General features: G+C 40.1%; 1 protein-coding gene across 12 annotated transcripts in view; it reads right to left on the bottom strand.

The window, feature by feature from the left end:
• Positions 1 to 12,183, bottom strand: part of Tcf4 (transcription factor 4) — a 353,045-nt gene that overhangs the window by 229,223 nt on the left and 111,639 nt on the right. For all 12 annotated transcript variants that reach the window (XM_008835657.3, XM_008835659.3, XM_008835658.3 and 9 more), the window contains one exon: positions 1,139 to 1,200. In XM_008835657.3, coding sequence (XP_008833879.1) covers positions 1,139 to 1,200 — 62 coding nt within the window. The remainder of the gene's footprint in view (positions 1 to 1,138; positions 1,201 to 12,183) is intronic.

Below are 12,183 nucleotides of genomic sequence, written 5' to 3'. Positions count from 1 at the left end.
ATCTCATCTGCTGTCAAGGGGATGGATTTATTTGTGCAAGTGCAGGCTGTAACATGAGGAGAAGGAAAGATTTCCTCAACCCATCCATATAATGCATTAGAATGTCAAGCTCGACAGCTGGTGCAAGGCTCAATGAAGTTCCCAGTAAGCTTCAAGATCCTGCCGTACTCTGAAGACCAGTGTGAGGCTCGCAATGCCTGAGACAGGTGGAAGCGTGTAAGTTTGACTGGCCTCATTCTGACAGCTTCATGACCTCCTGTGCCTCTCATGCCAGAGCAGAGACCTCCCCCAACCCAAACTGATGGTACCACTCACAGGAAGACAGCCCCCTCCCAGCAGACTGCCTCAGCTAGAGAGCCTAGAAGGAAGGAGAAATGTTGGCTTTACACCTGCATTAAATATACTTTTAATTGGGGGCACTGTCTGTGTATTACAAAAACTACTGTGGATTTAGAGGGCCTAAAAAAGATGCAGTTAGCATACACAACATCCTGCATGTTTCAGTTGGAAGAAATATGAGGATCAAAGAGGTAAAATGATACGTTCAAGATATCACACACACAAAAACCCCACAATGCCTAACACCCCCTCTCATCATACTTCACCTTCCTGTAACATCCAGAGGAACCACCACTGGTACAGAACCACAGAAGGGCAGCAACAACATGGGAATAAATGAATGAATCCAACTGATGAGCCATGGCCACAAAATGGAGCCAATGGGGACTTCTGTACAGGTGACACTGATGGGACAGAACTTCGTACAGGGTCTTGAAGATTATACAGTGTTAATCAAGAGTCTTGTCACATCAACATGTGATGGGGAAATTGGGATATACTTAAACACGTTCTCTATTTGACAAATGACTTTCTAGCATACTAGATCAGTAACTGCAAAGGTAAAGACAAGGGCTTTATAAAAGATTTCTCGCCAGGTTACACCAATGGAACAGGTGTAAGTTTAGGCGCGGTGTCCAATAAGGGTAAATAAAAGACTCTTCATTAAACAGATTATGCATATAGATCAGTACAAGTGTGTGTGTATGCATGCCTGATGCATGTGAGAAGCTCACCTTCAGTTAGTCAATTTATATATGTGCCATGTCTGCTTATAGGGAAAATGATTAGACATACTTACCCTGGACGGGCTTGGATGGCCTCCATTCCCCCAGGACCCTGAGCTACTTCTGTCTTCTACATCTAGGGACAAGAGAAAAGTTCTTTAGGCTTTCTTGCAATAACTCTTTCTTTTAGTATATGCACTTTTAAATTAATGTTTCAAATTAATCTCCTGTTGCCTTTAATTAAGAACCAGGCACGGGGCTACCATGATGACAGTGGCTTCTGACCCATCTACTTAAATGAACTCATTTAAATTCACAGCAGAAGTGAACTGGACCCTCAGGAACAAGAGGTATGCACATAAAAATTGCTTCCATCCTCCACAGCACTTGATAGCCTCCGTCAGTATAGATAGGAGACTGTGCTTAAAGTTTTATTCAAATCTTCTGGACAAAATGAACTTAAAAACACATGAGCACAATTTTAATCCAAGAGAAAAGTTGAGCTGAAGTCCATTCCTGCATTAGCATCATTGACATAATGCTGCTGCATGCTGTCTGCTCTCTAGCCAAGGTTCATCACACCAGACAACAGACATGCAACCAAAATCACAAAACAAAAGGACTCAGCAGTCTGCTCCCACCAGCAAAGTGAAGAGATATTGGGCTTTTTAAACAGGTTTTTAGGTTGAGAAAACTCTTTCCCTCTCTCCTTTCTCTCTCCACTCCCTCCCTCCTTCCCTTCCTCCCTGTCCCCGCCTACCCCTCATTGGATGTACCATTTGGCCTAAGTTCTTAATCTGGGGTTTGACACATAGAAACAAATGCTATTAATTTACAAAGCAATGCTTTACTTTTTATTTCCAAATATCTTACTGATGTATAATAACTGTGCACATTAATGTGGGGTAGAGTGATAAGTCAACCTGTGGATATAGTGCATGATCATCCAATTGGAGTTTAGCATTTCCAGCCTTAAAACATTTACACTTCTTTTTATTGGGAAACACTGACCTCCTTTCTTGAGTTTTTAATAAAATACATGTTAAGTTGTTGGCAATGTTTTATTTGGATAAGTAATGGTTACAGAGTTCTCCACAAGCTACCAGGAAGTTGGAATTCACTCAGCTCCCTCCCTGCATAGTTCTAATGCTGACCGGGACAAAGGCAATATTCCATCAGGGGTGTGGGCAGCAACACTCCTGAGGGACAGCAGGGCTGCGAAGTTAACATTCTAACTACTTAAAATATTACCATGTTCTAAGAATCGATGACTCTATATTTAGGGATGGCTTTGAAAGTTTTGATGGAAGGCCTATTAGAAGTATGAAAAGTTCCCCATTGTATATATTTTTTGAACTTGGTTGATAACAGACGGCCATCACAAGCATCCCGACAGAACTGGAGGAGGGTGTGAAGCTCTGATCCAGGAGACATAGTCCCATTTATTGACTTCCCTAACATTGCCGAGATACTGTTTATTCTCTTAATGGTCTACTGTCATCCCTTTATTGCTGCTAGTTTATTATCAGCAGAAGTAATCACAGTATAATTAATTGATTTATTTTTGGGTACAGTGGAGAACATGGTGTTATAGGATATCTTGAGAAAGGATAAAACAGCAACTAACAGTACCAGTAAACTTGCATTATCATCTGCCATTCCTGTCTCTACTTCCTGTGTGTGTTCTCTCTCTCTCTCTCTCTCTCTCTCTCTCTCTCTCTCTCTCTCTCTCTCTGTTTACACACACACACACACACACACACACACACACACACACAAAACTTCAATTCCTCTTTCTTGGTGCTTCAGTGCGTGCAAGCAGATGTCCCCAGTGGACACTTAGCTTCAGTGCATTGCAAGCTTTAAGAAAGCTCAGGGGACTACATCAAGCCTGGAGAAAAGGTGTAAAACTTGTCCAAAATCTGCTGTTCACAACACAACATACTGGCCTATCTAGTACATGTTGAGCTAAAGTACATGAAGCTACTTACAACCCTTGAGGATTTTCACAAGAGTGAGTTTTGTATTCTACATGGCTCTCTTAATTCTTAAATTCAAGGGGAAAAGGTATAAAAACAAAATCTCTCAACCGCTACAAATTTTCAAATATTTGGTATAATCTGACTTCCTTTAAATATGTAACAACTAGCCTGGGTTAATGGGAGCGCTCTCCCTTCAATTTGGACCAAAGGTAACAAAGGAATAGATTTGACTCTGTATGCCATAGGCTTCATAACTGTTTGGATTTGTCTATTCTAAATATATACAGTTGGCAGAGATTGGTAGTGGTGCACACCATACTGCTATGCCAGGGAATCTCTGGTGGGAACAATTCTACCACCAAAGGACATCAGGAAGATCCAAGCATGACTTTGGTGTCACAAGTTAGGCAGAGGCCCTAACTTGTAAATGCTGGCATACTGGATAGAGGTCAGAAATTCTGCTGAACATTCTACAAAGGCACAGAACAGCACACCCCCCCCACCAACAAGAATTATCTCACCCCAAAAATCAATTATGCCTAGATCAAGGAGTCCTAGGCCAGAGCAACAAGACAGGAGTTAGACAAAAGATGTTCTAGGACTTGGTTTATAACTTGTTAAGAACTCTTTGTAAATATACTGTGTTTATGCATTTGAGCTAAGGCTTGAGCTGGAACATTTTAGGAGACCTTTACATACATCTCTGTCTACCGAATAAAGGAAAAAATGATGGTCAACCAAGCAGCCTGCTAATTAGCAGGCAGATAAAACACATCAAAACTTGAGTATTCCCAACTGGGCAATTTCAAAAGCGAGCAATCCACTAATTAAAAAAGCTGGAAGTCGAGCTTTTTCAAAACAGGTTAACTACTGGCTGGGCTCCTTCCCAAACAGATTCCCAGCCAATCAGATCGGACTGCTCTTTTCCCTTCCTTTCCCATTTCCATCTCTCATCTCCTGACCTCATGCTGCTCTGCCATCCTGTAGCTTGCTTCCTACCTTTTACTGTTCTCTTTTGAACAGGCTCCTCCTGCTAGATCAAGAGGATGAGGACAAATCACCAGCTCTACCAAAACCCAATAAATAGGACCATCCTATGAATCCTAATTATATTTTATCATGGAAAAAAATCTATATTAACTATTGTTCATTTATCTATAGCAAGAAGAGAGAAAGCTACAGTTTGATCCTAGGAATTCATAAGGCAAGTAAACATGTTACTCTTCAGTCAGCTGTTTCCATCTTCCCTTCCCTAGGCATCATCAGACCTGGTAGTTAAGTGAGCAAGTATTTCCTCTAGTCCAGCGCATATCATCTCAAAGTCCGTCCACCTCCATCTGAGACACATGACATGCTCACTTCAAAAGGAACTTAGGATGCATCTCAGCTATGCTTAGACTGAAACTCCAAGGTGAGGCCAAAACAACTGTTTTTCACAAGGTGCTCAGGTTGAACGCACATCAGGCTTTGAGAGCTACAAGGCTATGCAGGTAGAAACACAGGACAAATCACACCCACACCACTCACAAGCAGCCTGCCTTCCAGGTAGCTTAAAAATGCTATCCATGTTTTAGCAGCATTCAGTATACACTCCCCTCTCAACTGATACCAGTGGGGAAGTCTAGGCTCACTGCGTATGGCCGGTGTTTGGCCAGCCCTAATTCCCTGCAAGACACTGTACACCCTTTGATATCACCATGCTTTTGTTCCCGTTAGTTCCTCTGCCTAGAAGGAATGTTCAACCTTCTGACAGTACAACATGGCACCTCAACTAAAAGTCTATGCTTGAGAACCACACAATCAAGTTAACACAACAACAGAATTACCCCCAAAAGTCTCAATGTTCTAAGTAAGTTTATAATTTTGTGTAGGGCTGCAATGACAGCGATTTCTGGTTATATGCAGCCTGCAGGCCTTGGGTTGGTCATACCTGACTGTTCCTCACCACCTAGATAATAATGGCATCTCTTGCTGAGTAAGCCTAAATGTGGGTCAGGCCCTGAGCTAGACACTTAAAAGTCCTAATAGCATGCCAATTTTATTATATGAGAAAACTTAAGATTAGATAGGATAAAAACTTGCCCATGGTGTCAGTAAATATCAGAAGTAGAACAAATACAAAAGTGGTGTTGTATCCTGGATCAGTACAAATCCCCTCCTCATAAACTCCTCCCTGATAGGAATTTCCCATCTCCAAGGCAGCTACATGTTCCTTCCTGTCACTTTTCCCCAGATGGGGTAAATAATGTGGAGTTTCTACCCACTACTGTATCCACAAACCATTTCACGATCATGTTTAATACTAAGTAAGTTAAACAAATTTGACTGAATCAGAAGGTAACAGAATAAAAGAAAAATAATAAAGCCAGAGGTACAGTGAGTCTATCAAAATATACATTATGATGGGCCACACATCTGCTAGGGGTACAAGGAAATTTTAGAAACTATTAAGTGCATAAAGATTAAAACAAGATATAAAGTGACTACCAGGAAAAGCATAACTAACTCTGGTCTTTGATTTGCTGGGGGGAAAATGTGAGTTCTCCCAAGAGAGGTCAGAATGGAAAGGAGCAATCTACCTTAAAAGTCACAGTTGTGGAGTTTATGAGCCAGCTCAATATCATACTTCATCAAATAGAAGTTTCTTCTGCAAATACCTATGTGGGTATATGCACAGTTCCATGGCTACATGTTTACGTCATCCCAAACTGTGATACATGCTCCTTATAGCAAAGAAACATGTATCACAAGCGTCTCTCTTATTGGCACAGAAGAGTGGGTGAGCTCATCAGCTCCTGACAATCAAAAGAGGACAAAGCGAAGAAAAACAAAAACAATATTTTGGTATAAGAAGTATCTACATCTAGATTACGAGACAAAACAATATACAGGAAATGATGAAAGCAATAGAGTCACAAAAGAAAAAATGGCCTGCCTGAGGTGAGGCTGACTGTACAATCCTGTCTCTCCCTGGTGAGGAACAAATGACTGGTCATCTGTTTAGGTAGGCATGCAAAGAATGGGAAGAAGGGCAAAGGAAAAGGCCAGCAAGGGCAGAAAGTACATTTCCAAACGCTAAGATGGGCTCCATTGCCCAAGATTTTTCTAATATTTTATCCTAAGACAGGTTTGGCAAAGTTCACAGGTTTGTTGGTTGTTCTTGGAATCAACATGAGAATTGACAAATTCTCATTTCACCTGGTTAGTTCTGTAGATACCCCTCCAAAATGGCTGATACTGCCAACTGACAGTTAAGGGAAGAACTTGGACCCAAGAGTCCACTGAGAGGCAGGATATAAAGACAGAACCCTAAACTTCTATGGTTTCCCATCCATTTATCACTGTGGGGGACTTGATTATGGATCTCTATGCTGAAGACAGTGAGGTTGAAACTATCAAGAAGAGAGAGCTGGGGTGCAGATTTGACTTTGAACAGTGGCTTTGCTGTGTCCGGCATCAGGGTCTGAATAAGTCACTGGCCTCTCTGAACTTATTTTTTATGAGCTATAAAATAAGTGAGTTGGATTTCCATTCTTGGAAATAGGGCAGGCTAGTATATTTGGATAACTCTCCCACAGAAAACTAAAAATGATGGATAACAGTTTTTTTTTTTACATCTTTTTAAAAATACTAATGAGCTGACAAGATAGGAAAGGACCACCAAGCCAAAATCAAAGCAAAAGCCCAGAGATCAAGAAGACATTTTTGCTCTGCGGACGTGTGCCAACCTAGAAAATTTAATGGCTTCTTAAGTCAAAGACATCAGAGGAGAAAACCCAAGGCCTACCAAAGGCTGATATCTACAACAGATGAAGGGATAATCGTACTTGCAAACTTAAGATGGTATCCTTTATCCTTACAGTCAATGAGCTAATTTACACTTGTTGAACACTTGAGGGAGTGACTAGCCAGAACAACTTCTCAATTACCAAAACCTATTCTGAGTGACTTATTTGGTAATGCCCTCCAAAACTCAAGGTGTCCAAACCACTGGAAAAGTGTGACTTATTTTAGGAAATGTGAGCCTCACGTTTCAGTCATTCCTAGTTTTGCTGAATAGATAAAAGGCTTACATAGCATAAGCTCCTGGATAGTATAAGCACAGATAATGAGGATACAGGAATCCTTTCTCCAGAAGCCTCTACATCTCAGTCATAGTGAGAATTCAATCAGCACTGGCTTTGTTTGGAGGCTTCATTTACCTTTAAAACACCCCTCCCCTGGCCACTCTTTTTTTGTTTGTTTGTTTGTTTTTTTGGTTTTTTGGGTTTTTTTGACTTTTTGAGACAGGGTCTCCCTTGTAGCCACAGCTGGCCTGGATTCACTATGGAGACCAGGCTGGCCTAGAACTCACAGAGGTCCTCCTGCCTCTGCCTACCAAGTGCTGGAACTAAAGGTACGCACCACCACCCCTGGCTCAAAATACTCCTTTTATGTCTGATCATTAAAGCATCTTTCCACGTGTGCTGTATAAATGACGTGATGCCAAAAGGTATGTGAGCTGACCACAGATCCATGTTAAGAACACAGACCAAAAATTAAGTAGGTGTAATCTTAATTTAAAAAGAAGTATGAGAGCTAAGTGATATATTACTTAGATGTAGAATAGTGAATCAGTCTTTCCCATACTGAACCTAGAACATGCTAGATACCAAGACCCTGGAGAATCCTGAAGTCACAGAAACAAAGTGATAATTTCACTTCAGTTTCCCAGTCTACAAATGCCTTGCTCTTGGGGAGATATACTGATTTCCTACTGAAAACTTCTACACATTCAGAAAGTGTTAGGAGACCAAGGATGGTAAGTTCTTCTTGTAGAGATAATCATTCTGAGACAGTATAGAGTCTGCACTGTCTTGAGTCCTTCCCATTATAACCACACACTATTAAATATCCTCCACACCATTATGGAGACTCACAGACTGCGTACATCTGTGGCTCCTACTAATTTCCTAGTCCAGGAAGAACCCTTGGCTGAGCCCTCCACACAAACTGAGATGGCATATGCTCTCCGTCAGTGCCAGATGAATTTAGAGTTCAAAATATTTCATCAGCAAAGAGCGTGTTAAGGATGTGCACATTTTCATTAGCACCCAGTACAATAAGAGCTCTAAGTGGAGTAATTTGAAGTCAAATTTGAGGACTAGTACCAACATGGGAAGAGTTGAGAAACTCCTAATATTGATAGAGCATGTCCACACAACCACAACCGCTGCTGTTTCTATTAGAAACAAAATACGGTGCTTCAGCATGAGGGAATCTGCGCAGTGAAGAGAAACTCCAGCACTTATCAAAGCAGACAGAGCAGAGGACAAGATGAGGATACTTGCCACACATGTTCTAAGACACAGCCAATAAAAAGAAAGCTTCACATGTTCAGATTACTGCTATCAGTGCTGGCTTTCTCAGAGCTTTTATGATTCAGATCAGACCTGAAATTGAAAGGGTAGGGGTGTGTGTGTGGGTGTGTGTGTGTGTGTATATAAAGTACAAATATCGGAGAAAAGTATAATAGAAAATACTTGTGCAGAGGGGAATTACTGCAATGATTTTTAACCCTTATTAATGTCAATGTACCCTTTAAGCATTGTAAAAAAAAGTTAATTTCCTTAAATTCATAATAAACTACCAACTGAATATCAAATAATCTCAGATGCATAGAATGGAATTTGTTTCACTGTACACATTATAAAACAGGGGTAGTATTTCACATAATAAGAAATCCAGGGGCTGTGAAAGGAACAAAAGATGTATATAGATAGCTATTATGTTATAAATATATCAGTGTTGTTCCTTATTCTGAAATTCAGAATTCTTTTGAAAACTCAAGAATGTTAAATCATGAAGTCAACACAAAGTAATCTTGAAGTCTTTACTACATATTAAGTTCTGTCATTTGCAATTTTCACTGATAATCTAACTTGGAGAACACTGTAGTTTCAGTAATGAATGTGAGATACAGAGGTGGGAGCTATGATGGGTACACAGCTGCCTTTCAAATGCTTGAACTGATAGTCAGGACCTTTCTCCCGAAGAGAAGTAATTCCTTTTGAACAAGAGCTCAGAAACAAGAGGAGCTAGGAACACCAGGGCCCAAAGTATAATATTGTGAATTTTAAGTGCCTTCCTTCGACAAGTCTAAAATCAGTCTTCCTAATCTAAAGTGGGTAGGGACTAACCATTTCAGACCAGGTGACAGTAATAACTGGAAGTCAGCTGCAGGTCTAAAGCTTTGAGGGCTGAGGCTAACACCAAGCTCTACGATTTCACAGGTAAGCCTCAAAGGATCTAAACTGAAGGTGAAGCCCCTCTGGTAAGTTTTCAACCAGGTGCTTAGTACCTTTTAAAGATATATTTGCAAATATTCCTCCCTTAGTGTGAGAAAAAAAAATCATAAATACTTTAGAAAACAAAACATTAAACAATGGAATAAATCCAAGAAGATGTTTCATTTTTAAACAGAATATGTAACTCCAATAACTTGTGGTTATAAGCGTAATTTGTATGAGACGAAATAACTAATATGCCAGTGATTTAAGAAATTCAAACAGATATTGAAAATTCCTATTTGCTTAATAATTGATGCATTCCAACAGGGTGTGGAGAGAACCAAGAAAACACAACAGTTCTGTCTATTCCTTGATTTCCCCTATAGTCCTTTTCTCTCTGAGGTGCCATTTGTGAGGCTCTGAGAAGGGACGCTCCTTGGCTTGAAGTGCTTGTAGGTTTGAACTGCTCCGTACAAACAGCGGTGGTCCACGTCTCTCAAACAGCACTCGCTCTTTTTCCACTTTCTCCTTCATTTCCTTTTTACGATTTAATAAAATCCACACCTTGAATTTCTTCTATCTTTACTGGGAAAGCCAACAGTTTTAAACACTCAAACATCCACCTTTCTAAGAGTCATTTTTGCATCGAATAATCACTCCCACAAGATCTCCCTCGCATCTGTTCCACGTGGCCATCTTTCCACCTGTGTTTACCGGCACAGCCTATGACCTGCCAGAGACAACCTATCAATCCCGCACGTTATCTTCAGGGGTCATGTCTCAGTTTTAGGCCAATTTTCTCTGTATTTAGGCACAAACGTGCAAACCACACTATATTACTCTGCAAAACATCAATGAGAAGGCTTAATTAAGTAACACTGACAGATAAATCCATTTCTTGCGCAGTAATCAAATCAAAGCAGGTTGACATAACACAGGAACTTAATACAGTTATTCTCTTGTAATTGGAAAAAGGCCCTTTACTTCTCATTAAAGCAATCTTCTGGGTATTGGCATAATAAGAAGGCTCAGAGCTTTAATACTGCCCTATCAAAGTCTCAAGGCACAGAACCCTTAAACAAACAAGCCAGATTATCTCATTCCTTGATCACAGCAGAACATGTAGTTCCTACTGTTTTAAACTAATTTTTTATCTCTGTTACAATTTAAAAGAAGTAAATCAGTGTCAAGCACATATAATAGAAACCTGCAAAAAATGCATAAACTGTTTACAGTTCTAGCAATCTACCTCCACATGTATTTGAAGGGAAGCAGTCCATTAAAAATGAATTTGAAATAGTTTACAAATGTGAAATTGTAATGGTGAGAATCTGGGGAAAGCCTCTATTTTACTGCATGAACTCAATGGTCTATCTTGTCTAAATATACAGTCTATTACTTTTACTATTTTTGGAATGTTTTATTTATTATTTTATTTTTGTGCATATGAGTGTACTGCCTGCATGTATGTAAGTGCGCCTATGTCATGCACTGCCCACGGAGGTCAGAAGAGGGTGTCAGATCCCCGGAACTGAAGTGACAGATGGTTGCTAGCTGCTATTTAGGTGCTGAGAACCAAACCCAGGTCCTCTGCAGAACATCCAGAGCTCTTAACCACTGAGCCACTTCTCTAGCCTCTACAGTCTATTACTTAACCACAGTATAACTTGTTCATCGGAATTATGAAAGAATAGAAGTTCAAGAAAACACTTAATATTTATGGAATATTCAAAATAGTCATCTGGTCCAGATCAAAACCCAGAAAACATTCACTTGGATTTTAAGGAGTTTCTGGTTTTTACCTGTTAGCCCCTAATCAATCTCAAGGTGATTTTAGCAACTCTTCCAGAAAGCAATTCACAATCTAAGCAATATTTAGTGGTTCCCACATGTTGGCTGACCAGAAAAATACCCTAATGATCCTCATTAAAAATTACAAATACCCTGGCTTCAGCTGGGAATTAATCAATAAAAGATCAAAGGTTTAGGTAAAGAAAAAAATGTTTTTAAATTCTCCCTTATGGCTCCTAATGTTTTTAATCTTAAAAGGATTTAACTACAATGCAGTTCACACTATGTAACATGTTGTTTTTGACAATTTTTGAGTAGGGTTTGCATGAATGCTATTCACCTGATCAGTACATGTGTATTTCCTAAGAACAAAACAGTACAATTATCAAAATCAGGACATTAAACACTGACACTTCTATCCAGTTCATAATCCACATTCCAAATGGCCAACCCCTCCCCGTGCAGACCCAGCTCAGGATCATGTGCTGCACTTAACACTCATGTCTCTTTCATCTGTCTCACCAGAAACAGTTCCTCTGACATCAGAATTTCACAGGCAAGGTTTTTTGATTTTTGCTTTTTGTTTGTTTGTTTTGTTTTTGTCTTTTTGAAACAGGATCTCCCTGCAGCCTCAGCTGGCCTGAAGCTCCTTCTGTAGACCACGCTGGCTTTGAACTCACAGAGATCCACCTGTCTCTGCCTCCCAAGTGCTGGGATTAAAGGCGTGCACCACCCCTTGTGATTATTTCCAGGCACATAGAGCACCAGGAAAGTGGCAAGAAGTTGGGGCAACCAATGGAAAACCTGGGGAAAGAATTCAATTCTATTTGAATTAACAGTATTTCTTCACTTGTTTACTTATATTTTAATGAGGGACCCTGATCAGGGGTAGTTGCTTTGTGACCTGGGTCAGGGAGAGAGAGACAGAGAAAAGAATATGTTAGACATATTTGTTCTATTAACTGTTAAGGAATTCAGCCAAATGAAGATAAGATTGAGCAAATCACTTGGTAATTAGGGTGATACATGAGAGCAAGCTGAATCCTCCACTCTAGGACCAGGCTATTCTGACAGGCT

This window comes from Nannospalax galili, unplaced genomic scaffold, assembly GCF_000622305.1.
Source record: "Nannospalax galili isolate Female #2095 unplaced genomic scaffold, S.galili_v1.0 scaffold1097, whole genome shotgun sequence".
NCBI classification, from domain to species: domain Eukaryota; kingdom Metazoa; phylum Chordata; class Mammalia; order Rodentia; family Spalacidae; genus Nannospalax; species Nannospalax galili.
This window is presented reverse-complemented; position numbering and strand designations above follow the sequence as displayed.